Source organism: Oryctolagus cuniculus, chromosome 5 (genome assembly GCF_051225735.1).
Source record: "Oryctolagus cuniculus isolate XC-2025 breed Fujian yellow rabbit chromosome 5, ASM5122573v1, whole genome shotgun sequence".
NCBI lineage: Eukaryota > Metazoa > Chordata > Mammalia > Lagomorpha > Leporidae > Oryctolagus > Oryctolagus cuniculus.
Window position 1 is genome coordinate 153,605,994 of NC_142871.1, and position 27,464 is coordinate 153,633,457.

Genomic DNA, 27,464 nt, shown 5'->3' on the forward strand with positions numbered 1-27,464 from the left:
CATAGTCCTAGTTGAAAGGAAGCAATCAGATTAAAGTCATTGAAAAGCAAAGGGCAAGGGGCAATGAAGACCATTCCTCTAGGATTCAGGCCCAGCAAAGGAAAGGGGATGCAGGAAAGGAAAAGGTCTGAGTCGTGGCTGCACTGGTGATTTCAGCTTCCTGCTAATGTGCACCCTGTGGGAGAGCACTTGATCATTAAGTATTTGGGTGCCTACCATCTACATGGAGACCCGGGTTGAATTCCTGACTCTGGCCTGACCCAGCTCCAGCTGTTATAGGCATTTCAGGACTGAACCAGCAGCTATTTCTGTTTATCTATCTTTCAAATGAATAGTTTAAAAAAAAAAAAAACAAGTTTAAACCTAAAAAAATACAGCTCCAACATCAAAGACTGAATAAGAAATAGCAACAGATACTTAATCAGGAAGGTGAGGTAAAATTTTTCTATTGAATAACAATCCAACCTCTTATTTTAGGTACATATCTGAAAAGACAGGCTATTCATACTTCAGAAGGAAAATATTTGTAGAGGGAGGAAAATTTCTCCTCTACCCTTTTAGAGTTTCTATCTCAGCCTAAGAATTATTCTGACATCCATAGGAAAAAGTATATGCATTGTATTAAATTCTACAAGTGCATAAGCATAAGAGAACTCACAAGCACATGACGACCCAAAGCAGCAGTTAGAGCTGAACTCACAAGCACTGAGTTGGAGAAAGAGCACTAAACTATGAAAACGTGACAAGTGAGGCGCTTGGGTCAGGGCAGTTCCTGGTGGGAAAGTAACTGGGAAAATAACGGTTGATCTAAGGAGGTTTGTTCCCAAGACTTTTCCTGGCCTCGACTCCACATCTGTGGTGATAAGAATGTTACTTTCTTTCTAGTACAGGGAGGTCATGGTCCATGAAAAGGCTTTCTCTCTCCCTGTTCAGAAGAAAGGGGTGACCAAAACTCCTTTTTGCATTTTTTTAAAAATCCACTTTATTTAAAAATAAACCTCATGCTCAGCTGGCATATGTTAGCCTGGAATATTCTGCTAACCTTTGCATACTTACATGAAGGCACTGTGTGCCAGGTACTGCGCCATGTGTGAGACATACGTTGGTGAACACAATATGCAAAAACTCCAGTCCTCATAGAGCTGGTGTTTCTGCACCATGCTCCTTCACTTTGCTTCATTCCTTTGATCTAGATCATCAAACCCTAAACACATGAACACAATAGAAACCTTAATCACCAAAGCTAGGTCTGCCTTGACTGAATTATCAGAAACATAAGATTTATCATATCAGTGAAGGCGATTAAACTAATTTAATAGGATCCTCAGAACTCACTACCAAGCCCTAATTTCCATCAACAAAACTGATTTAATTTGTAGAAGGGAATTTTTTTTGCGGAGGTATATCAGCAATAGAGATTAAAATGACTTTAAAATAGAAAAATAATTGTGATAAAGATAATGAGTTAATTCACATGTTTAAAGAAAATTTCTCTGACATGCATATAGGAGGCCATTGGTGGGACAGGCTCTGCAGTGGGATCTTGGGACTCCAGCATCCCATGTCTTCTCTCATTCAACTACACTGGCTTCCCTGTTTTTATCCCGGCCCCTCTCACATACATGGGCTAATGTCTACCTTTGTATGTAACATTCCTGCTTTACTTTTTGTCATCATGCCTAAGATTTTTTTTTCTATTAAAATATTTACTTATTTGAAAAACAGAACAATAGAAAGAGGGAGAGCTGTGCCATCTGCTGGTTCACTCCCCAAGTGGCTACAACAGTTAGGTCTGACCGAAGCCAAAACTAGGAGCCAGGAACTCCATCCAGGTGGCAGGAGCTCAAGCACATGGGCCATCTTTCCCTGCCTTCCCAGGCCATTAGCAGGAAGCGAATGGAAGAAAAAGACAGTATACTGTCCCAGTGTCCAATTTATAGGACAATCTGTGTTTTCATTTTTAATAATAATAAAGGCTATCTAAGCTCTGGATTATGATTTCCATCCTATTATAACACGTCTGTGTCAGTTCCACTGAAATAGTCTCAGAAATCAAAAACTTGGTACTGGGGTTGGTGCTGTGGTGTAGTGGGTTAAGCCTGTGCCTATGAGGCCAGCATCCCATATGGGTGCCACTTTGAGACTCAGCTGTTCCACTTCTGACCCAGCTCCCAACTAGAGGCCTCAGAAAACAGTAGATGATGGCCCAAGTGCTTGGGTCCCTGCCACCCATGTGGGAGACCCAGATGAAGCTCCAGGGAACTGGCTTCAGCCTGGCCCAGACTTGGCTATTGCAACCATTTGGGGAGTGAACCAACAGATGGAAGGTCTCTGTCTCTCCCTCTCTTTCTGTAACTCTGCCTTTCAAATAAACAAATAAACATTTTTAAAAAGTTACCATAAATGCTACATTTATTACCCAACTTAAGTTTTATGTGTTCTATATTTTAAGGGTGATGGGACAGAACTGAATTTCAGTTTTGTCTCATTTTCTTTCTACACTTTCCTACTACATATCCTATATAATTAAACCATTTGCATTTCTCACAGTCTCTTTTAGACATTAAAAAAAAACTTTTTAAAGATTTATTTCATTTATTTGAATTGGAACAGCTAGAAATCAAATTGTCACCCACATGCCATGCTCATGGTATATACAGGTGACAGCTTAACCCACTGCACCATAACATGTCACCCTAAAGAAATACTTTAGGGGTCGGCACTGTGGCATAGCCAGTAAAGCCGCCGCCTGCAGTGCCGGCATCCCATATGGGCACCTGTTTGAGTCCCAACTGTTCCACTTCCGATCCAGCTCTCTGCTGTGGCCTGGGAAAGAAGAGCATGCCCCCGCACTTGCATGGGAGACCCCAAGGAAGCTCCTGACTCCTAACTTCAGAACAGCACAGCTCCAGCTGTTGTGGCCAATTGGGGAGTGAACTAGCAGATGGTTCTCTCTCTCTCTCTCTCTCTCTCTCTCTCACTCTCGCTCTCGCTCTGCCTCTCCTTCTCTCTCTGTGTAACACTGACTTTCAAGTAAATAAATAAATCTTTTTTAAAAAAAAGAAGTAATAATTTGTCTATCAGGTGTTTAAAATAAGAGTAACATAAGCATTTCTCTCTTTTTCTAAAACAATCCATCAGAGTAGCTCAGTTTTCTTGTGGTTAAGGGTCCAAATTCAAGCCAGACCCTGCATAAATTCAGCTACACTATTGACAAACAGTGGGATTTGGGACAATATGTCTGTCCTCTGGTGCTCTAATTTCCTTTTCTATAAAACAGAAAAATGGTAATATTCATCATAGATGCTTTTAAGAACCTATAAAAAGCACTATTATTTCTGAACATTGTACATTGACTAAATTGGGACTAAGAATAAAGACATTGAATAGGTTGTCAGGAGATTTTATGCTCACAACTGAAGCAAGAAAAACAAACGAGTCACTTGTTTCACAAAAATACAGATAAATTTAGTAGCGTACTTTTGTTAGATTAACCTGCCACATTGTGGAAACCTGCCTGGAAGGTTTAAGGCAGTGTCAGCGGCCTGGTGGGTGGAAGGGTAGGGATGAAGAGTTAAAAAAGAAAATTAAATCTGTGGAGACTGCAGAAAGGAAAGATGGGAATGGAAGAATTAGCTAAAAAGTCACATTCAGCCAAAGAAATTCCATTTTTTTTTATTTCTTTAATTTTCGCTAGGTAGGCTAAAGAACTATTTATTTCAGATCTTTGATATGTGGCTAAATTGATGCCATTTGCTCTTTTCCAAGTTACTTTGTTTTTTTCTATGTGGTTCACCCATGGTTTATTTTCACCCTGGATTTGAGCGCTTGGTGCACAATAGGAAAAACTGTGGTAGGAATTGTCTGGGTGAATACAGGTTGCCAATTCTCAATTTTTCCTATCTCCCACTGGTCTACAAACTAAATTCAAAGGCAAAAATCTTTTCCAGGAGATCATAAACGGGCTTTGTAATTCAGGGACATACCAGGCCAACAGCTTTGCTTCAAAACATGAGAGCAATTCTTATTTTTTTTTTAAGTTAATAAGCAAAGTAATCTAACTTTTTTTGAAGTAAAGAGAAATTGTTATATTACCTAGGTTAGAGAAGCTGGCCTCACGGTTGGAAAACTGCTCTCAGGATCTGACCAATGGGAGGGTAGAGCTCCGGTGGTTTATTTGCATTCCGTCATCAAACGCACCAACGAATCAGAACCGCAAACACTAAACCCTGATTTGCATAAAGTTGTCTATAAACAGCCAGGCTCCAGCTCTTCGCATTTCATTTTCTCCTTTTCTCCAGCGAAGAGAAGATAACATGCCTGACCCTGCGAAGTCGGCCCCGGCCCCGAAAAAGGGCTCCAAGAAGGCGGTGACCAAGGCGCAGAAGAAGGACGGCAAGAAGCGCAAGCGCAGCCGCAAGGAGAGCTACTCGGTCTACGTGTACAAGGTGCTCAAGCAGGTGCACCCCGACACTGGCATCTCGTCCAAGGCCATGGGCATCATGAACTCGTTCGTCAATGACATCTTCGAGCGCATCGCCGGCGAGGCCTCGCGCCTGGCGCACTACAACAAGCGCTCCACCATCACGTCGCGCGAGATCCAGACGGCCGTGCGCCTGCTGCTGCCCGGCGAGCTGGCCAAGCACGCCGTGTCCGAGGGCACCAAGGCCGTCACCAAGTACACCAGCTCCAAGTGAGCGCTCGGGTCGGCGCCGCAGCCCCTCACCCCAAAGGCTCTTTTCAGAGCCACCCACGCTTTCAGAAGGAGAGCTGCGCACTCCTCGTGCTGTTGCTGGAAATCTGCCGTTGGAGAGAGCACTAGTGGTTACTGGCTTCGGGCGGTGTAATTGCTGTATTTGGTTCCACGCACATTACCGGTAGACCTTAGGACTCTGGGAGCCAGTGTGAGGTTGCTTTCCAAGTGCCTTAACCCGACTGTAGGCAGTGTGTCCTTGCAGTTTTTGGAGTTGAATGAGTGCGTTATTGGCAGATACTGTGAACTTCGCCCGTGTAGGACACAGAGGTTTCAAAATCCGCTTTCTAAAAGCTTGGGTTTCTCTAGGACACCATTCTCCACCTCTGCTGTGTCTAATTAGTAGTTCTCCACCCACTCCAGTCCATTGTTTAAGTTTTCTGGAGTCCTTAAGGTTTTTCCAAGCTGATTTTGTTTGAGGCCACGGGCAATGTTCCACGACGTTAGCAATAGTGCTTTTTAGATTTGCTGAATCCTAAACCATCTCAAAGAGGCCTTTGTTAGGAGAAACTCCCCCAAGCCCTGCCTCCTTTCACAAACCAGCAGCACACCAGCCCTGGGCGGGAACTGACAGGATCAGGGTGGTTCCAGGGCCCTGCTGCTGGCTGCCAGAGACTGAACGGATAGGAGGGAAAGTTAGTGATGAAGGAATAAAGGAGCCTGACAACAAAGCAGCAGTGGATAAAAAATCCAATCAGAGAGCTCTTGAAAGGATTTCCCTCAGCATTTCTTCAAATTGATTGCATTTTCTCTCTCTTTTTTTTTTCAACTTAGAATCGAGTTCTCTTTTTCACTTTTTAAGAAATTTTAGTTAAGGTATACCAATTTCATGTATACAGATTTAGGAACATAGTGATTCTTCCCACCCAACCCTACCCCCACACACATTCTCACCCTTCATCCTCCCCACTCTCCTATTCCCACTCTTCATTTTTACAAAGATCTATTTTCAGTTTTCTTTATATTCATAAGATTAATCCTACAGTAAGCAAAGAATTCAATAAATAATATGAAGGGGAAAAAGAAACACTGTTCCTCAACAGTAGAGACAGGGCTGTAAACAATCACCAAATCTCAAAATTCAATAAACTCCTATACGTTACATTTTAGATACTCTATGGTATTTGTCTTTTGGGGGCTGGCTAGTTTCACTAAGTATAATGGTTTGTATCCATTTTGTTGCAAAAGACAGGATGTGATTTTTTTTAACCACTGAGTAGTATTCCATAGTGTATATATACCATAATTTCTTTATCCATTCATCAGTTGATGGACATCTGGGTTGATTCCATCTCTTGGCTTTGTGAATTGAGCTGCAAATGGCAGGCCTTAAGATGCTGCAGTGAGCAAGAAAGAGTTGATACCCTGGTGAGAGAATGGAAACAATTTGCTCAGGAAGATCAATAGGAAATTCTGACTGCTGTGAAGAAATAAAACCAAGTGTTGTGATAGTGAGTAGGTGATGCTTTAGATGAAAGAGCCACTAAACTATTGGTTCCACAAAACTAAGCAGAAAGGAATGTTTGCTAAGATAAATAAATAAAATAAACCCCGTATTGTGGGAGATTAGTGGACAAAGGTAAAGGGTTAATCATTGGGACTGGAGGTTAAATAGATGCTTGAAGATGTTGGGCACCATACGAGAAAAGTTTTGCACTTTGGGTGCAATGCGGAGAATGGATTTTACGGGGTTAAAAATAGAAGGCAGTAGCGAACGTTTAGTGTAGTCATTGAGATGCCTATGTGTGAGGTGGGTATTGTGGTGCAGCAGGTTAAGTCACCCTTGGGAATGTCCACATCCCTCACCAGAATGCCTGGAGTCCAGTCCTGTCCCTGATTCTGATCCAGCTTCCTGCTAAAGCAGCTGGAATGGAGCAGAGGATGGCCAAGTAATTGGGTCCCTGCCGCTCAGGTGGGAAAACTGGAGTTCCTGGCTCCTGGCTCCAGGCTGACCCAGCTTTGGCTGTTGTGGAAATCGTGGAGTGAACTAGCAAAGATCTGTCCCACTATCTGCCTTCAAATAAACAAATAAAACTTAGAAAAACATAAATAAAAAAATTTTAAAGTTCTTGCATCACATTTCAGATTTGATTCCCTGCTCCCACTCGTTCGCGTTTCCGCCTGTGTAGACCCTGGGAGGAAGTGCTGATGGATCAGGATAATTGGGTTCCTGCCACCCACATGGGAGACCAAGACTCTGCTCTAGGCTACCGCTTTATCCTCAGCCTGGCTCCAGCAGCTGCGGGTATTTGGGATTAAACCAGTAGTTAAGAGCTCTCTCTCCTTCTGTTTGTCTCTCAGCCTTTCAAAATAAACGATTTTTTTAAAGTAGAGGAGAAGCAAGGGAGAAGATTTAAAGTTTATTACAATAACCCTGATGAGATTATTAAAGTTAGATTTTGGGGCAGAAAACCAAAATAACTTGTTGCTGACCTGGGGTAAAGGGGCAAAGGAAAAACGGAGCTGACGTTGACAGCCCCTTACATGCTTCGCAGTCTATGCCGAGGTCCTTATGAAGGTTAATGCACTCCATCCTCTCAACATGTCATTGTTGGGATCAACTATTCTTTCCCTTAAATGGACTAGAATGTGAGTGAGGTGTGGAGCTGGGGCTGGTTCCAAGGCAGTATTCTGCTAGAGATTATATGCTCATTCACTACCCTACAATGCTGTGTGTTTCCCCGACTGATTCTCAATAACTGTCAGAAAGGGTGAAATATGGGAGTCTGAGGTGTGACAATTTTTAAAATCCCTTAAGCATTCCATTGGAGATATTAAGTGGACAGTTATATATAAGAGTCTGGAATTCAGAAATGACATCTGGACTGGACACAGACATAACAAAAAATTTTTCAATAGAAATTTTAATGTTACCAGCGTAGAATAGAATTGAATTTTACCCTGAAAGCACTTCAAACTTTATAGGAGATAGGAAAAAAACAAACAAACAAACAAACAAACAAAAAATCCTAAGTCATGATGAACAAACCTAGAAGAAAACCGGAGCAGAAATCTAGAGATAAAGTTGTCTCAAGAAAGGAGATGTGGCAGGTGGGTGTGAATTACTGAACAATGTTAAGTTTTGGGCACAGTAAATGGAAATCCTTGGTCCTGGCAGGAAACCCAGACACCTGCCAGGACAGCTTCCAGACTCCTTCTTCCCTGGGAGAGGCCTCATTCAGAGCTGAGCCCCAGCAGTCCCCACCATTTGTTGTTCTGTACCTTGGGCAATCCTAGCTGACTGATACAGGCATCTGCCAATACCCTAGAAATTTCACTCTCCTGGAAATTGAGAAACACGAATGAGGAGAAGTTCAGGCTTGAATGTTGACCAATGCAGTATGCCTGGTCAACAAACTTGCCTTTCAAAATGGTATTTAAATATATGTATTTGTATTTAAAAGATTTATTTATTTTTGAAAGGTGGTAATGGAGGTGGGGGAGGGGAGGGTATTGATCTTCCACCCCTGGTTCACTTCCTAAATCACTACAATCACCAGGGCTGGGCCAGGCCGCAGTCAGGAGCCAGGAGCTCCATCCAGATCTCCCACATAGGTGGTAGTGGCCCAAGTACCTGGGTCATCTTATGCTGCTTTCTCAGGCATATTGGGAGGCAGCTGAAGCAGAAGTGGAGCAGCCAGGACTTTAATCGCCTCTTGCATGGGATGCCAGCATTGTAGGTGGCAGCTTGGCCTGCTGCACCATAATGTTGACTCTAAATATATATTTTTTAATGGATTCATTTCTACTGATTTGAAAAGGAGAGATAAAGTGGCAGGGAGAAATTTTCCATCTTCTGATTCACTCCCCACATGCTCAGAACAAGAGCTGGGCCACGTGGATGCCATACGGATGGCAGGGGGGACCCAAATACTGAACCACCCACATTGCCTCCCAGGATGTGAATTAGAAGAGAGTAAAATCCCAAGTAGCGCTGGGACTGAAGGGCATTTTTGAATTGAGAAGTGGGCTTCTCAAGTTGTGTCTGAATGACAGTACATCTGCCCCCTAAAAAGCTTTTTTAAAAGATTTATTTATTAACTTATTTGAAAGGCAAAGAGAGAGAGAGAGAGAAGGAGAGTGAGAGTTATCCTCCGTGTGGGGCTCCATGGGATGCGCAGCCATGGAGCCCCCACGTCAAGGTCGGTCTGATAGCTGTTGCTGTGTCTTTATCACAAGGCAAATGTTGCTAGTTTCAGTTAGGGCAATGCTTTCCCATGGTCGGGACGTTCCAGAGGAGTTGAGAATGTTGTAAACAACAAGATGGCGCCAAGCACCGCGCAGTGAGCCTGCCTGCTGCGTGACACCTCATCTGATTGGCCTGAGGACGCATGCACACTGCGTGAACAGACGATGGATTGGAGTGTTCCGTGCATGGACTTGAGCCCGCTTGCAATTGGCCAGATTTTGTATATAAGCTATGTGCTGAGGAAGGAGGGGGCTTTCCTGTCCACTCTCCTCCTTTCATTCTTTCACTGTGCCTGTTATTTTCCCATTAAAAGTCTGCTGAAGACCGATAAGCTGCGAACAGTGTCGTTCCTTTGCGGGCAAGGGAGCGGCAAGTGGTGCCGTGACTCGGATCCGGACCACTTTTTCCACGCAGGAATAGGTAAGGAACAAAAGGTAAGCGTGCGAGTGCACGGAAATCCAGCTGGGGAAAGAATAGAAACCGCGGTTCCGTCAAGGAAAGACGGGGAAATTAAGCGCCAGTAAAAAGGGTAAAGGAATCCCTTAAAAGGCTGGAGTACAAAGTGTTAAGAAACGCCAGGAAATAGGCGGAAACTTCCTTTTTACCTCGAAATGGACAATACTCAGAAACTTCCTTTTTACCTCCAAATGGACTATTCTCCGTCCACCACTAGGTTGCACATGCTGTTGAGCTGCTTGTTAAAAGCGGCGGGGACGCCCGTTAAGGCGGCCACAGTGGGTGCATTCACTAGGGCTGTTGCCAAGACGTCACCACAGTTTGTGGAAGGTGGCGAATTAGATGAGCAACAGTGGCGGAGAGTAGGGGGACAGTTGAAAGCAGCCGGAGAGCCGGCAGAAATACTTAGATTATGGCAACTCACTGACCAGACACTTCAGGACCCCACTGAGAGCATAGGGCTTTTACTTGATGAAGGATGCGAGCTCCTAGAGAAGGTTCAGGAGGAGTCTCGGCATGATAGTCAGTCTAGTGACTGTGGTAGTCAGTGGGACAGGAAACAGACAGACAAAGGTCCCTGTAGGGACCAGCCACTGGATGAGACAGAGGAAAATTCAGTGAAGGACCATCCCCCATCGAGTGCACCCCTGCGCTCGAGGGGGCCATCTCATTTATATCCCAGTTTGACTAAGCTAGCAAATTTCTCCTTAGAGGACGAACCGCCGCCGCGGTATCGTCCATTGACTCTCCCTAAATTGGCCCCTAGAAATAAGAAAAAAAAAAAAAAGCTATAAAGGCTCCATTACAAATACAGAAAATAGGGTTAAACAAGGCGAGCCATAGAACAGTTCATTAATGCTATAAAAATAGTCAGTCCTTGGTTCGAAAAAGGAGTCGTGACTAAGCAACATTGGGATTTCCTCAGAAAAAACTTAAATGTGCATTTAAAGAAACAAAGTAAGCCGTGACAAAGGCTGTGAAAACTTTGTTGCAGATGTAGAGAATAGGGTTAAAGAAACAAACCGTAGAGCAGCTTATCAGTGCTGTTGAAACAATTAGTCCTTGGTTTGCTGAAGAGGGTGTTGTGAATAAGAAACACTGGGAGTAAAAAATATAGATCAGTGTACACTGGACAGCCCTCACCTTGCATTTAAATATTTCATTTGAAGTAAATGTTCTCTGTTATAAAGTTAATATTACTATGTGCAATGAGAAATTGTGGTGACAAAGTGTCCGGACTACCCATTTTGTTTTTGTTTTATGTACTAACTCTACCCCTATTATTGATAGGAATGCTTGAGCAGATTATGCTTGGTTTGCTTTACAAAAAAAAATGTAAGTCAAAATATGCCGCAAGAAGTTAAGATTCCACACACCTGTAGAAATGTAATAATTACAGATAATAAGAGGCTAGTTCCCTCAGATATGTTTCAATTTATCCTTGAAACATATTGAATATTATTGTGTTTGATTGCTGGATGTATATTTGTATAGAAAATTTGTATTATATTCGTATGATGTGTTAATTATGCCTATACCTTGGTGCAACTCTAGGGCCAAATGTAAGGACAGATTTTTGGGATGGAGAGGCTTGTGTCTTTGTTTGGCTCTGATAAACAAGTAACTTGTCTGCCAGATAACCTTCTCCTGCTCCTTGGGAGCCTGGCCAGCTCCCGGGGAGGGGATAAAGGAATGTTTTCTGATAAACAGGTGGGCATGCTTCGTGTCTCGGCTCTCTGGCCAAGATCCGGGATGGGACGCACTGCTTGCCTAAGATCTTGACAATGAGCCACCCTTGTCCTTGGGGGCTTTAAGGGAGAGCCGGAGCAAGCCTCTGCTGCTGCTGTTCCATCCCGGGGGAACACGCAGTCATGCTGGACGTTGAACATGTGGGTGATGACTACTAATGATGTTTAATTCTCAGTATGGATCATTTTCTGGTGCTGTGTAAAAATTGCTTAGTAATGCCCATAGTACTGTAAATTCTACAAAACATGAGTACAACGCAGACATGAATCGATTGGCTATTGTGGCTGAGGTGTTCTGTAACAGTCCCCTTAATAAAAAATTAACAAAATAAATTAATTTAAAAAACAGAACATTCAGGACCTGCCACTCTGCTTGGTATGTCATTACAAAAATCAACAAGGAGGACTATGCCTGATAAATGAGGGTGCTATCAATGTGGGCAACAGGGACATGTACAAATATTGTCCAAAAGTCAAACATCAAAAAAGCCCCTCCTCCTGGGATTTGCCCCTGGTGCTAAAGGGAAAGGCATTGAACCAATAAATGTCACTCCAAAACTGATAAAAACGATAATTCCTTAAATAAATAAAGTTCAGAAAACTAAAAGCGGGGCTGGCCCCAGGCCCCATCCCAACAAATTTTGGGGGCCATGACATTTGTTCCTCAGCAGAACAGCCTAAATCCATCAATTTCCCCCACGGAGCCACAGAGGGTAGTACAGGACTGGACCTCAGTGCCACCTCCTATACAGTATTGACCCCTGAGATGGGCCCACAAGGCCTCCCTACTGGGATTTTTGGTCCTTTGCCAACTGGGATTTTTGGTCTCCTACTGGGCAGAAGTAGTATAACTATGAAAGGGTTACAGGTTTTTCCTGGAGTTATAAACACTGACTTTACTGGTAAGATAAAAATTATGACTCAAGCCAATAATGTAACTTTACCTCCAGGACAATGCATTGCTCACTTGATTCTGTTCCCCTTCTCTTCAATTGGTAGGTCTTTTTTTAAATAAAAGAGAAAATAACAGTTTTGGATCTTCTAATGCTTATTGAATACAACCCATAACTAAGGACCAACCCAAATTTTTCTTAAAATTAAATAAAAAGTTATTCAGTGGTCTTTTAGATACTGGAGCTGATGTCTCTGTTATTTCAGCAGCAAGCTGGCCCACAAATTGGAAAAAAAAGAAAATTACCATAACTCAATTGCAAGGTATTGGTCGGAGTCAAAGATTAACACATAGTTCCAAATTGCTACAATGGGAGGATAAAGCAGGTAATGCTGGAGCCTGTCGCCCCTATATTTTGGCTGCATTACTTGTTAATCTCTGGAGACGTGATATTCTAACTCAAATGGGGGCTTTCATACATAGTCCAAGTAAGATTATTACCATTAACATACTTCAACAAGGTCATTTGCCAGGTAAGGGTTTAGAGAAACAACAACAAAGCATCACATCTCCAGTTACTGTAACTGTCAATCATGACCAGAGAGGCTTGGGTTTCCCTTGATGGCTACTGGTCAGCCTGTGCCCCATGCAAAAAATTAAATAAAATAAAAATCAGATAATCCCGTGTGGGTGGATCAGTGGCCTTTACTACAGGAAAAGATAAATGCTGCACAGATATTGGTGGAAGAACAATTAACAACAGGACATATAGTTCCTTCTAATTCTCTTTGGAATAGTCCTATTTTTGTTATCAGAAAAAAATCTGGGAGATAGCGATTGCTTCAAGGCCTTAGGCCTGTTAATGCTACTGTGGAAATTATGGGGGCTTTACAACCAAGTTTACCATTGTCTATTGCAATTCCAAAAGACTCTTATATTACAATAATAGATTTAAAAGATTATTTTTATACTATACCTTTACATCCAAAAGATTGTCCCCGATTTGCTTTCAGTGTTCCATCAGTAAATTTTCAAGAACCTATACAAAGATGCCAATGGAGGATCTTACCTCAAAAAATGGCTAATAGCCCTACTTTGTGCCAACAATTCATTGATGCTGCTCTTCAAAAAATTTGCAAAAAATATAGCAATTTATATATTATACACTATATAAATGATATTTTAATAGCTGGACCCGAGGAATTTTTGGAGATGAAATGTCTAACAATAATGAAAGAGCAATCATCTGCTTTTGGTCTTATCATAGCCCCTGAGAAAATGCAACTTCAATATCCTTATCAATATCTAGGCTTCCAATTGTACCCATGAAAAATACTTCCACAGAAAGTCACCTTACAATTGGATTCTTTACAGACTTTAAATAAGTTTCAAAAACTTCTGGGGAATATTAATTTGCTTTCTGCACATCTCCACCTCACAACAGGAGACCTTAAACCTTTATTCAATATCCTAAAAGGAGGTCAAGCTTCTGTAATTTGTGATGGTCACCGTACGGTTATTAACACCTCTTTTTCATCTCTACAGCTAGTTGAATTAGTTGCTGTTGCACTTGCATTGCGGTCTACTTTGGATGTAGCGGTTAACATATACACCAATAGCAAATATGTGTTCCTATCAGTGCCTCAATTGGACACTTGTTCATTCCTTCCTGGATCCTCAGCTGCTTCTCCTTTGTTTTCTCGCATTTGCACTGTCATTCGACAGCATACCTGTCCTTTCTTTATAGGTCATATTCGAGCACATTCCAACCTTCCTGGACCTTTGGTAGAGGGTAATCATTTGGCAGATTCTGCTCTATGCATATATTCTATTGATACAGCAACAAAAGATCACGTTTTACATCATTTAAATGCTCATACGTTACACTTAAAACATAATACTACTCAAGAACAAGCTTGACAAATTGTAAAATTCTGTTCTACTTGCTCCATCCAGTTACCAGTACCTCACTTTCACATTATTCCTTGTGATTTATTCCCCCAATCAACTATGGCAAATGGATATCACCCACTTCATGGAATTTGGTAAACAAACATATATACATGTGTCTATTGATGCTTGTTTTAATTTATTTTTGCTTCCTTACATACAGGTAAAGCTACAAGACATGTTATAGCCCGTTGCTTACAAGCTTTTGCTTCCCTAGGAACTCCAAAGCAGATTAAAATGGATAATGGACCTGCTTATATTTCTGCCTCTTTCAGAAATTTTTGTGTAACTTTCTATCTCATGTTACTGACATTCCTTATAATCCTCAGGGTCAAGACAATATTCTACATACACATCACACTTTAAAACAATATTTTAATGATATAAACAAAAGGGGGAGTTTAGGGTTCTTGCCCATTCTCCTAACAAATGGCTCTCACATGCTTTATTCATTTTAAATTTTTTCACATTGGATAAAGATGGTCGTCTTGCAGCTATTCAACAGTGGCATCCACAAACAGCTGGGGTAAGAACAATGGTAAAATGAAAGGATCCTATCGCCAATCAATGGAATGGACCTGATCCAGCACTGGTATGGGACATGGGCTCTTAAGGGATGGGTATTTTTATGCAACCAATTTGCTTTTACATTGTTAGCCCCTAATGATTTTCACAACTGCTCATTGGGCCGTGTGGCCCCAATGCTAACATCTGTATTTCCAAAGGCACAACAGTGATGCTCATTACCTGAGAACTGTGATGATGATGTCATCTTAATTGGAGACCTGCTTTCACCATGGCTATGCAGCTAGTGGGAGTTCCTGGATTGGTTTATGAAAATAATCATGGACTACAAAGGCTTACATGTTTGGTGACCAAAACAATCAATTGTACTGCTACTGCGCTATCCAATATAGCTAAAAAATTGGATCAAGTTCGTTCAGGAGTACTCTTAAACCAAGCAGCTATCGATTATTTGCTGTTAAAAGATCATGTAGGCTGTAAATCTGTTCCAGGGGAATGTTGTTTTAACATTACTAACAATGCCATATATAGAGTCTGTTATGGATAAACTTAAGAGTAAAATGCAACATATGTTTAATACTAACCCACTAACATTTGAAGGGTTTCAATGGATTCATTGGTTATTAATGCGGGCTAGATTGTTACTGATTTTCATACTTTGTATGGGATGTTTTCCATGTGTTCTACAATTTGTGCTATCTTCGCTACAGTCTGTATGGACTGACATTCATCAGTTAAAACTTTGTACCAAACCTCCTTTGTAATCAAAAATAATTAATATTTGGCTGTATGTTTCATCTCTCACCTAATGTTGGGCTAAAATGGTACTCAAAAATGGGTAAGGCACTCCACATCCTGTACCTACCTAAGACAGGGCTCAAGTTAAAGAATGGGTCGTTATCGGTTGCTTGTGTGTCATGATACTGCTGGGCCTTGCCTTCATAGCCAGATGGATCAGAGCCTTAGCACTCCATCAGCAGAATACCAACTTGATAATCCAACAGGCTATGCTGGCCACCTTGCGATCTCACCCCAATAAAGAAGTATGGCTTAGCATGATGGAGCGGTAGTCAAAGACGGGTAAACACTGATGGGCGCTCCTAGCAACCTAAGACAGAGGGTAGGACAGGCTTCCTATTACCTCCATGACGGGTAAGCAGGTAGCGCGCCATTGGGTACCTAAGACAGGCACGTTTCCATACCATTTAAATAATAAAGAAGGGGGAGATGTGGGGCTCCATGGGATGCGCAGCCATGGAGCCCCCACGTCAAGGTCGGTCTGATAGCTGTTGCTGTGTCTTTATCACAAGGCGAATGTTGCTAGTTTCAGTTAGGGCAATGCTTTCCCATGGTCGGGACGTTCCAGAGGAGTTGAGAATGTTGTAAACAACAAGATGGCGCCAAGCACCGCGCAGTGAGCCTGCCTGCTGCGTGACACCTCATCTGATTGGCCCGAGGACGCATGCACACTGCGTGAACAGACGATGGATTGGAGTGTTCCGTGCATGGACTTGAGCCCGCTTGCAATTGGCCAGATTTTGTATATAAGCTATGTGCTGAGGAAGGAGGGGGCTTTCCTGTCCACTCTCCTCCTTTCATTCTTTCACTGTCCCTGTTTTTTTCCCATTAAAAGTCTGCTGAAGACCGATAAGCTGCGAACAGTGTCGTTCCTTTGCGGGCAAGGGAGCGGCACTCCATCCACTGCTTCACTCCTCAAATGACTGCAACGGCCAGGGCTGGGCCAGGCTGAGGCCAGGAGCAGGGGCCCATCTTCCACTGCTTTCCCAAGCACTCCAGCAGGGAACTGGATCAAAAGTGGAGCAGGTTTCTGGAAACTCGGTTTTGGACCAAGTGCTTAAGACAATGAAGCTTTCCAGCAGCTTCCAACCCTGCACTGGGATCGTGGCATTTGATAGGAAACCTCCTTGACATGATTTTCATATCCATGCAGAGCTCCCAAGTCCTCATGGGGACTGAGCGCTAAGAAGTATGCACTTGGAAGCACTACCTGGTTTTCATTTCTACCTGTGGTATACAAAATGATTCAAAAACGTTTCACAGGGCCAGCGCTGAGGCGAAGTGGGTAAAGCTGCCGGCTGCAGCAGTGCCGGCGTCCAACATGGGCTCCGGTTCGGGTCCCAGCTGCTCCACTTCTGATCCAGCTCTCTGCTACGACCTGGGAAAACAGTGGAAGATGGCCCAAGTTCTTGGGCCCCTGCACCTGAGTGGGAGACCTGGAGGAGGCTCCTAGCTCCTGGCTTTGGATCGGCACAGTTCCAGAGCAGTTGCAGCCAACTGGGGAGTGAACCATCGGATGGAAGACATCTCTCTCTCTCACTCTCACTCTCTCTCTCGCTCTCTGCCTCTCCTCTCTGTGTGTAGCTCTGACTTTCAAATAAGTAAATAAATCTTTAAAAAACAGTTTCACACACTTTCACCCATTAATCTTGGAGATAAAACCTAGGAAGCGATGATTCAGGGCAGAAGTCAACAGAGCTTTGCACATATTGCTTTTTCTCAAACAGAGACTGGAAGATGTGTGATGCGATGGATGCGTGAGCAATGCCACTGCCCCACTTCTCTCCCCAATTTACCTTCTCTGAGAATAAGGCTCCAGGATGCCACTGTGTCATACTCTTGCTTCCCCAGCTTTGTGCATTGCAAACTGAACACATACAACACAAACACTTAAGGGCATAATGTGTGGATGGCTGGCTGGCTGGGTGGGTGTTGAGGGAGAGAAGAGGTTGAGCTTTTGTCCAGCTGTAACCAGAAACTTGGTCTTTGTCAACTGGGTGGATTCAAACCAACAAGGACGAAGGTTTGAGGATGAAGGAAAGAGAAAGTTTCACGCACTGGTAAATGAGGAGGTAGCAGAGCAGCATCCTCCATTTGGTCTTTCTGGGGTTTTATTGAAGCTGCAAAGAAGGGGCTGGATTTTGCAGCATGGGGGAGGAACAGCAAGTTTTCAGGGTCACTTTGGGAAGGGCTGCAACCAGTCATCCAGGCCCTGAACTCACCACAGCACGGATCTGTTCTTGAGGTGCCTGCCGGTGGGAAGATTAAAACCATCCAGACTGGGCTGCTCTGCTCTGGATGCCTGTGAGAGGTGGAGATAGGATTAAAGCCAATGATTCAGCCTTGAAGAATAACTTGATAACATGGTGTTTTGTAAGAGCAGCCTGCAAAACATCATGTGGCTGGGGTTTGTGAGAGGCAGGCTGTACGCTGGGGAACTTCGCCACCCGGCCTTTAGTTATGGCAAGAACCAGCTCCTGCCAACTTCCAAATTGGTTAACATTTCTTGTTTATATCACCTTGCTCCTGATTACACAGGGAGACTATACCCAGGGTACTTCTCCCTCCTTTTAATTCACATTACATGATGACTTTGAATGTGCCCAAGTGTCTTGCCATGTGCTGAGGTTTCGATGTGGTTTGTCCCCAAAAGGTTTTGGTGCTAGAAACTTGGTCCCCAGAGTGAGGGTGTTGAGAGACAGTGGATCATTAAGAGGTAAGGCCTAGTTGAAAGCAATAAGGTCATAGACAGACTCCCCTCTAGGGGGATCAGTGCTATCTTGCTGCAGTGGCTCAGGTCCCATGCGAGTGCACTGGCTCCCAACACAATGGGTTATAAACCAGCAAGGTTGTCCCCAGCAGCCAGGAGGCCCTATTGCCAGACATGCTTGGGCCAAGCTGTCTGGCCCTCGCAGCTACAACCATTGTGAGCCTGGTAAACCTCTTTTCTTCATAAAGTCCCCAGCCTCAGGCATTTTGGTAGAGTCACACAAAACATAATAAGACATAGTGTCACAAAGTGGTGAGGTAGACCAGGGACAATTTTGCCTCTGATTCTTACCTCTCTCAAATGTAAAGAGCCTGTTAACTGTTGAAGAGAGTGGAAAGAGGACGGGATTACACAGAAGCCTCTTGGTCCTCTCTTTACGGTAAGGCTGTAGCCCATCAGCTCCCAGCACGTCCGCTGTTGCTGCTGAAGTGCAGGCCACCATGAACAGCCTCCGGACTCCTCTTCCTGCTGCCTGCACCCATAGCTGCAGTCTGTCTGCAACCCAACAGCCAGAATGGATCTGCTAAGAGAAGCAGATGATGCCATTCACCTCATCCAATCATTCCGTCCTCCGCCTTCTCAGCACAAAAACCAACGTTATTCCGTGGCCTTGAAAACCCCTAGTGATTGGCTTCACCACGCCTCTCTGCGCATCCCACCCATGCCTGGCCTACTCTCTCTTGTGCAGCCACCAGCTTCCTTGCTGTTCCTGATCACTCCAGCCACAGTCAACCTTTGGGCCTTTGCACCTGCAGGTTCCTGTCCTTGGAACTCTTCTTGGACATATACTTGGCTCAAATCCTTATCTCCTTGGCTCAGATTTCCTGATTCAGATTATTCCTGGCTACAGCTTCCTATTCCCTTCCTGGGCCTGCTTTGTTCCATAGCAGATAGCACCATTTTAAACTGTTTATTAAAACCCTGCTATATTCTAGGCATGGGTTCAGGTGCTAAAGATACACCATGGAAACAAAAAAACAATAATTTCACATTCTCAGTGGTGTACTATTAGTGTCCATGTTATTAGTAAACAATGCACAATATACACAATAAATCATTCATTTTGTTCATGGAACTTAGTATAACAAAGTTTATTGGTTGCTAGTAAGTAGGGAGCGTTGTAAATCAGAAATCTTTTCTGGACCTGTGATCATTTATATGAAAACTCTTCACTTACTTAACCTACTCTTTAACTCAGCAATATTGACTGTGATGACTTCAGTCCAGGGAAAGAGGACAGGTACAAATATTTCCAGACTGTAGGATGCACAACAGGTACTCTGTACAGTCTCAAGTGTCTCTGACATCACAGATGTATACTGAGGGAGTAATCTGATGGTTATTATGAGAATAATTATTATTATTTCAACGTTGCATCAAAATATGAGACCATCAGACCATTAACGTTTGTATCTTAAAAAACAGTCACAAACAAAAAGTTTAATAAAGCCGCTAAATAACAGTTAAAAGCTTTCATTTGGCCCAAAGCATTTCAAATCTGAACAAAAATACAGTGTTGTTAAAATGCAGCAAATTGGGAATTTTTTTTTGTTAAGTGGTTTAGTGATGAAGGGGCGGTGTTATATAAAAACTATCTGCCAAAGACAACACGACACACCTGTGTTAGAGCCAAGTTGATTTGCTGGCTAATTGCAAGGAGGGAGATCAAACGTCTGCTGAGCCATGAGTTGACTTAGCCATTCCATCATTCATTCCTGCTGTTTTTAATCTAGAAGGAGAGAGGACAGAGCAGAACCGGACTTGCAGTCAGTAAGGAAGCAGCAGTCACTCAGCTCAGCCAGGACAGAGGGATGTTTCGTTAGCTGTGCTGGTTGACGATGGGCTTGGGTTCCCTCAGAACCACACGTGATGATGCACTGTCTTCTCTTTACCTTGCTTCCCGATGCCCACGGAATAGCGGCACCAGCTGGCGTCCTTAGAGCTGACCAGGGCTTAGCCGTGAGGACCAGGCCAGCTCAACGCCTCCCCACCAGTCCCCATCAGTCCCTGACTGTCGGGGACTGCTTCCCTCCTTCTCAAAATGCGTGTTAATGTACACATTTGATAAGTTGCTGTTATCATAGGAAATGCAAGAAGGCTGACGATAGTTGGAAAGGATTGCAATGGAAAGACCAGACACCTGAGTGGACTCTTCACCTGCTCGCCGTGTAGGCGTCGGCGTGGCTGCCCGTGTCCGCGCCCGGCGCTAAGAACTTGTCCCCACCCCCACCCCCCACCCCCCACCCCCCCCAGCAGAGCGTCCTCCACACTTCCTGGGCTTTGGGCGCGTGCACGAGATGGACCTGGGTGGGCACTGTCGACAGCAAGCACAGCCAGGCAGGGCCTCAAACCTCGCCGGCGTGGCCGGGCTCGCCCGGGGGCGTCTTCTCTGTGCCCCGGGCCCCCCCGGGAGAACACCCTTGGAGCAACCCGAGCTCCCGCAGCGAGGAGCCGGAGCCGGGCACGGGCTGAGCCGCACCGCCGCCCGGCGAGGTCAGCGGACTCACACTGGTGCTGGCCGTTACCTGCTTTTAAGCAGGCGGGCACCGCAAAAAGGATGTGAGGAAAGGGAGTTACAGGATCAGCTTATGTTGGGAAAATCCGAGTAGTTCCCCCGGGAACAGTTGGGCTCTTTCCGCTCTGCCATGTGGGGTTGAATTTGAGCTGCATTTATCTCTGCGATGGCAGCAGGATCAAAGCAGAAAAGCCGAGATGAAAAGGAAGGGAAGAGTGAAAACCAGTAGGGCGGACGCGGGCAGTAGCCGGACCTCGTGTCTCGTGCGCTCGGGCCAGACCCGCCGGAGTGGGAGCCGGGCCGGTTACACCCCAGACTGCGGGCGGGAGGGCCCGGCCTGCAGATCTGAATTCTCGCTGTCAGGTGGCACAGGGCAGTCTGAGCCTGGGACCCTGAAACCCAGGCAGTGACACTAAGATCTGGGAGGAACTGGAGTGAGGCTGTGAGCACAGGAGGGCCTTCTAGGGTTCAGCTGCAGCCTCTGCATTCTACCACCGCTCTCCCCACGCCTAGGACAGTCTCTCCTCCTTCCCTTTAAAGGGGAAAGGGAAAAAAAGTAGAGATCTGAACACCCAGAAGGAGTGGGCTTTTTTCTTACTCCTTCCAAGGAGACAGAACAATCTGTTTGCAGGCATGCACTGGGACAGAACAATCTGTTTGCAGGCATGCACGGGGTAAGGAAAATGTAAGCCCACTAACCACGAAGGGATTCGAACCCTCAATCTTCTGATCCGAAGTCAGACGCCTTATCCGTTAGGCCACGTGGTCTGTTCTGTAAAGTAGCTTTCCGCGGATCGACAAAAGATTATGAAAGCACTGGCCCTTGCGCTTTTGGCAGGAGCCGCGGTAAATAAGGGCACCCGCGCTGCTTGTTCCTTTTGCCATCGGAAAAAATAAATAAATAAATAAATAAATAAATAAATAAATAAAATAAAATAAAATAAAATAAAATAAAATGGAACCCCGGATCGTGGAGGTCGTTTAGGCCTGCAGAGTGAAATTTATGAGGCTTTGGGGTTGTTATTACGGTCTTGTGGCGTAGGGAAACTGGTATTTATGGAACCTAACACGGGTGCTGCATTTCCAGGGGTGTTTTTAAAACACGTAAGGTCCTGCGCACACTGCTCGCCGGGGCTCCAGGGCCTCGGGTGTCCGCAGAGGACCCGGGAGGGCGCCGCCCGTCCCCGCGAGCCGCACGCCTGCCCCAGGGTGAGGCGGGGGGCTGCAGGGTGGTCCCAGACCATTACTGTGTTTTGAGGTTTCCATAGAATGAGTGAGGGCACACAACAAAGAAATATAAAAACTATTTCTACCTGTAAGAGATGAATCAACAGAAAAACGGCAATAAAATCATTCTTTGAAGAATGTAGTATGTTCTGCAGAGCGCTTGCCCTCGTGATGGGATGTGAAATTAATGTTATATTTTGGATGGCTTCTTTCATTCTTGCAATGAATCTCTGATGCCGCAAACCTCGTTTGAATGTAGTGTCAGCACGCAACACAAAGGCATTACCGTAATTTTCCTAAATCACGGGCGCATTGTGAGTCTATACTTGTCTTGATTAGAAAATTAGCCGCTTCTGCAGCACAGAAATGGAGCCTTTTACGTAGCCATTCTCTCCCCAATCGTGGAGCAACATCTGACACGTGATAAAGCTCAGTAAAAAGGTGATGACTTTGTCATCTGCAGATTTTCTTGAACTGTGCGGTCGTCTTTAATGTGAGGATTGTTTATAACATTCGTCTCGTGTCCTGCAAACAACTGAATCCGGACTTCTTGTTCTCTTCCTGGAGGCAGGGTTTAGTGAAAAGGCTATAGCAATATTCAGATGACACGGGATGGTGACCAAGCCATCGCTGGTTAATGTTGGAAGTGGTGAGAAGGGGTTGGATTGCGGATGTATCAAGAGATTTGACAAGTGGACAAAGCGTTCATTCTGCTCCCGAGGGCAGCCCTTCTGTGACCCTCCACGGCACGCACCAAACATCCTTTTCTTCCAGGCTGTGAGATTGGGGACTTCAAGAGGGTCACAGAAAATGAGAATTATAAAAAACTATGCATGGCTTTCAAAATTTATGCATTAAAATAAAATTGTCTTTTAATTCCATTTGCCCTGTACTTTTGAAGTACCCTTGTGTACACAACTAATAAACTGTAGCAATCTCATTTATTCAGTGGTAAGTGTCATGTGCTCAGGCATTTCATGTGTATGGTGAGGGCGCCCCTCCTTCAGCAAAAGGTGACTGGAACACAACCACTTTTCTCTCCAAACCCCTCTCCCTCACACATCCTCCCTTTCCTCTACACTCTACCACAAAAATGAATCAGCCATCGTTCCTTGGAAACCCTTAACAATCACACCTCCCTGTGTTTGTCTAGAATGCCCTTGAGTGGGAAGTCCTTGCGCATTCAAGGTTTGGTTCAAAACCTCCCACCATTCCTGAATTAGATAAATGCCAAGGTGGAGTTAATGCAGCAAATCACTTACTCAATTTTCCCTTAACTCTGTAGATGGTTGCCATGGTGACGACATCTACCCCTACACTGAAAACTGAAATACTCACATGTTCACATAGTTACTGGGCAATATTATTATCCTATATACCTGAAGTGGTAGCTCACAATGAACCAGGCTGTCAGCACATTTAGTCAACAATAACAACAACAAAATCATGATATGCACTTATGGCTGGCTCTGTGACTGTCTCCCCTTGTTAACAACTCAGATTCCAACATTCAAGCGGACTTTGCTAAACAAAGAATGAACAACTGGAGGTAAAGAGCACGTGTGGAGACATGAGAAGAAAGTCTCCTGTAGCCTTCACCTGAGCACATCCCTTTCCTGTTTTTCCTGAGTTCTGTCTTTTCCTGGAATTGATGTACAACTGCGACTACATGTTGAGGCATAGACCTACTGCACTGAGCATATAATCCTTGTAATAAAATACTGCCTTATACCGTACACATTTACTTGTTTAAAAGCATACATAAAAAATAAAAGAGCAGGTGTAGACTGTAGGTTACCTCGCATGTTTTTCTTAGCTCCTTGCACAGTAACTGATACAGAATATCTGAATAGGAATCCTGAGAGAAATATAAAACAATCAACATATCAGCTATAACAAATAAAGATAGACAAGAACTCTAGCAGAGATTTGACTAGAGGATAAGGAGTAGACACAAGTTACCCACAGTGGCCGCACAAGAGGCTTCCGGGTAAAATCCTGATCATGAAACTCTTGCCCCAAAGACTACTTGTATTTGCGAAGAATATACGAACGCTTTATTGTAAATTAAACTACGGAATTTTAGGTAGGAAAGTGAGAAAAGAAAACTTAGCAGAGGATGGTTTCGATCCATCGACCTCTGGGTTATGGGCCCAGCACGCTTCCGCTGCGCCACTCTGCTTCCCGAAGGCAATGCCTTCCCAATAGAACTCTTATCATCGTTTGAGTGAGAAAACCGCATTTAGTACCCTATGCACCATATGGATGATATTCCATTTCCGGAAACAAAAGCAGAGGCGGGCGAGACACTGGGGTGAGAAACAAACACCACCACACCGTCAAGTTATTGGGAGCAGATGTGAGGGCGGCTAAATAGAGAAGCGCAGCTCCTACCAAACAGGGCAGGGACGGAACGGCCGGGAGCGGGGCCCGGCGCCGGCGCCGCGGGGGAAACCGCGCCACGCAGCCACCACACACGCCGATTCGCCGTCCGGGCAGCGTTCCGGGTGGTCGGAGGCGAGAGGGAGAGGACCTGGCGCTCTCCCGCCCTCCGCCCTCCGCCCTCTCAGCCGACCCGGGCCCTGCGAGCCGGGTGTCCGAGCGCAGGGCGGGACGAGGCCGGGCCGCTGCTGCAGGCCGTGGGCGCCCGCGCTCCCGCGCCACCACCCAAAGCGTCCCAAACATCAGTAAAAACTGAGTTTCTGTTCCTGACGTAGTTGCTGAAGCGGCCTAAAGACGTCCTGAGAAGGATGGACTGGCGGGAAGCACAGTTCCCCGAGAGCGCGCCAAAATGGCGGGCGAAGGTTCTTGGTGACGTCATCCCCGCCGGGCGCGAGGGGCGGGGCTAGCAGGCGCAAGGGGCGTTCCCGCGCAGGCTTGGCGTCTTCAATTAGGTCCGCACTCCGGGCATATAAGGGGAGCACCTCTGCCGGTAGTCGCTATTTCTGAGTTGGTTCTGGTAGTTGATAGCGATGTCTGGCCGTGGCAAGGGCGGGAAGGGCCTGGGCAAGGGCGGCGCCAAGCGCCACCGCAAGGTGCTGCGCGACAACATCCAGGGCATTACCAAGCCCGCCATCCGCCGCCTGGCCCGGCGCGGCGGCGTCAAGCGCATCTCGGGGCTCATCTACGAGGAGACCCGCGGCGTGCTCAAGGTCTTCCTCGAGAACGTCATCCGCGACGCCGTCACCTACACGGAGCACGCCAAGCGCAAGACGGTCACGGCCATGGACGTGGTCTACGCGCTCAAGCGCCAGGGACGCACGCTCTACGGCTTCGGCGGCTGAGCTGCTCCCGCGGCCCCAGACCCCCACCCAAAGGCCCTTTTCAGGGCCACCCAAATTTTCCTGTAAAAGAGCTAGCATCTAACAGCGTTCTTAAGTGTAGATAGCAGTGATGTTTCCACTTGGTTGTGAATGCGGTCTATTGCAGTGCATTATCCAGTGCACTGCCTGACTGGGGCAGAAGTACCAGTGCATGAGGCGGCCGGTGTAACCGCCCTAGCCTTTCCAGCTTCCTGGCTGCAGCCAAGATGGCGGGACCAGGTACATAGAACCAGAATACAGGGAGAAGCTGGCCGGGGTCTGCTCTGACTTCCCTGAGAAGAAGAAAGGGAGAATTGTGTGCTGCGCAATCCATTGGTGATAGCCTTTTCAAGACTTAGGTGTAAGGTGTGTAACGAAGACTACATTTCTCTTTATTTAGCTCATGTCTTCAAAGCTGGTTTGTGCGTAAACCCATTGAAAGTAGCACGAATAAATTTAATGATAGGACTAGGGGAGGTGGTTATTGCGATTCAGTGCAGTTTTAAAAGCCCAGTATGCTCGAAGAATAAAAACAAAAAACCAAGCAGAACAGGGCACTAAAAGGCTGTTTCCACCACCAGCGCCCTCATGCGTATCCTAGGGCGCGGGATGCAGTGTTTCCATTTGCTCTGCTAGCCCTAGCAGAAAAATCAGTTCCAGGCAAATAATCTCACCACAACCATGATGCCTTGAGGTTGACAACGCAGGAGGGGAGTGCGGTGCCTTGAATCTTGTGACAGATTTCAAAGTCGGGTAGGTCTGTTCCTTAGTTCAGTTGCTCCTGTCAGAGAAGGTGGACTTTAAGAATTCAAATCAGATTCTGTTGAACTTTGTTTTCTTGTTGCTATGGTGATGTCTGAATGATCTGAAAATTAAATCACCATCCTACATATTTTTGAGCTCCAGAATCTGAGGCCTTGCTAACTTAATTAACATCTCTGACAGGCCTCAAACGGAATTTCTACCACCACCTCTGTAAAAACAGCTCCTCTTCTTGAAGTTCCTGAATGGCAATTCTACCCGTCCTAGTGGGGTCATTTTTATCTTTTGTCCCCCCTTTCAGTCTCTACACCTACCTATCCGTATGTCCCAGCAGCTGTAGTGTGAAAACAGAGAATCCAACCATTTCCATTCCCACTGCTGCTGTCCTGGTCAGCCCCCTCCTCACCTGGTTCTTGCTCTTAATCCATCTAAACAAGTGAATGGATTAATGAATGAGTGAAGTGAATATAAATCTTGATAAATTTAAAATTGATAAAATGAAATACTTCAGTATGCATGGAAAGTATTTCCCTCCCCCGGCAAAAAGAAAGCATTTGAAGAAGGCTCCCATACACAGCCAGCCTTGTGTATCAGCAACAATTTTTGCAAAGAGCTTTATTTGTCTTTTCTGGACATCTACAGATTTTTAGGGTGTGAGATGTGACTTCTCTTTTTAAAAAATTTAGTTGTATGTATTTGAAAGGTAGAGTTACAGAGAGGGAGATCTTTATCTGCTGGTTCACTCTGGAAATGGCTGCCACAGTGGGTCTGTGCCAGGCCGAAGCCAGAAACCCTGAGATTTTGCCAAGTCTCCAACGAGGGTACAAGAGCCCAAACACTTGAAACATCTTCCTTTGCTTTCCCAGGCCCATTAGCAGGGAACTGGATCGAAGTGGGACAGCCGGGTCTCTGCCACAATTCCAGCCCTGACTTTCCTTATTTTCAAATTTTCAAGAAACATTTAATAGCATACAGACACTGATTTTTTTGGTGGGAGGTGAAATGACTTTTTCACTAATATATTGACATTGTTATTCCTTATTAGCCATTAAATTTATAGTTTTAAGTGCATGTGAAAGAACATCCTAAATCATGTGTCAATCATAAAAGATGATGTGAGAACCATGCTGGAGTCCAATAGCCAATCAGCTAGAAAAAATATTACCAATAACTGCTTTGACCCAATCTCAATCTCCTGTTGCCCCACCAGAGGCAACCATGGCCCCTTTGGTCTTTTTATCTTTGTTGCCTTAAGAATGCCTAACATTTTTCTGCCCTATGCTGTCACATTGCACTGTTTTGCTTAATTGTCCCATTTGATCCTCTTTGAGGTCCCTAGCAATATTATATAAAGAAAAACATGTGCTTAGACTCATGATTCACCAGATGGTTCACAAACAATTCTGTTTTTCAAACTCGTTTTTCAGCCTCCTAATCAAGGAATTATATTTTAAGATTGTGCTACTCATTTTCACATATCAAAAAAATTAGCCTACATAGAGCATACTTAAGTTAAAAAAAAGTTGTTAAATAAATCACTCATTTTTCTTAACATAGGACAAGTAGATTTGAACAGA

General features: G+C 44.9%; 2 protein-coding genes, 1 long non-coding RNA gene and 2 other non-coding genes across 5 annotated transcripts; 3 read left to right on the plus strand and 2 right to left on the minus strand.

The window, feature by feature from the left end:
* Nucleotides 1–3,821: 3,821 nt before the first annotated feature.
* Nucleotides 3,822–4,836, plus strand: LOC100346716 (histone H2B type 1-H). The gene has a single exon (XM_008262468.5). It carries the CDS (start codon nucleotides 4,317–4,319, stop codon nucleotides 4,695–4,697), a length of 381 nt encoding a protein of 126 aa, XP_008260690.1. The 5' UTR covers nucleotides 3,822–4,316; the 3' UTR covers nucleotides 4,698–4,836.
* Nucleotides 4,837–9,162: 4,326 nt separating this feature from the next.
* On the plus strand, nucleotides 9,163–16,161 carry LOC138846666 (uncharacterized). The gene is made up of 2 exons (XR_016234775.1): nucleotides 9,163–9,362; nucleotides 14,152–16,161. It is a non-coding gene; the product is annotated as an uncharacterized LOC138846666 (long non-coding RNA).
* A 5,130-nt stretch (nucleotides 16,162–21,291) lies between these two features.
* Nucleotides 21,292–21,364, minus strand: TRNAR-UCG (transfer RNA arginine (anticodon UCG)). Its single transcript has one exon. It is a non-coding gene; the product is annotated as a tRNA-Arg (tRNA).
* Nucleotides 21,365–23,933: 2,569 nt separating this feature from the next.
* TRNAM-CAU (transfer RNA methionine (anticodon CAU)) lies at nucleotides 23,934–24,005 on the minus strand. Its single transcript has one exon. It is a non-coding gene; the product is annotated as a tRNA-Met (tRNA).
* A 739-nt stretch (nucleotides 24,006–24,744) lies between these two features.
* On the plus strand, nucleotides 24,745–25,162 carry LOC100346459 (histone H4). The gene has a single exon (XM_017344948.4). The coding sequence runs from the start codon at nucleotides 24,796–24,798 to the stop codon at nucleotides 25,105–25,107; it is 312 nt and encodes a 103-aa protein (XP_017200437.1). The 5' UTR covers nucleotides 24,745–24,795; the 3' UTR covers nucleotides 25,108–25,162.
* Nucleotides 25,163–27,464: the final 2,302 nt, after the last annotated feature.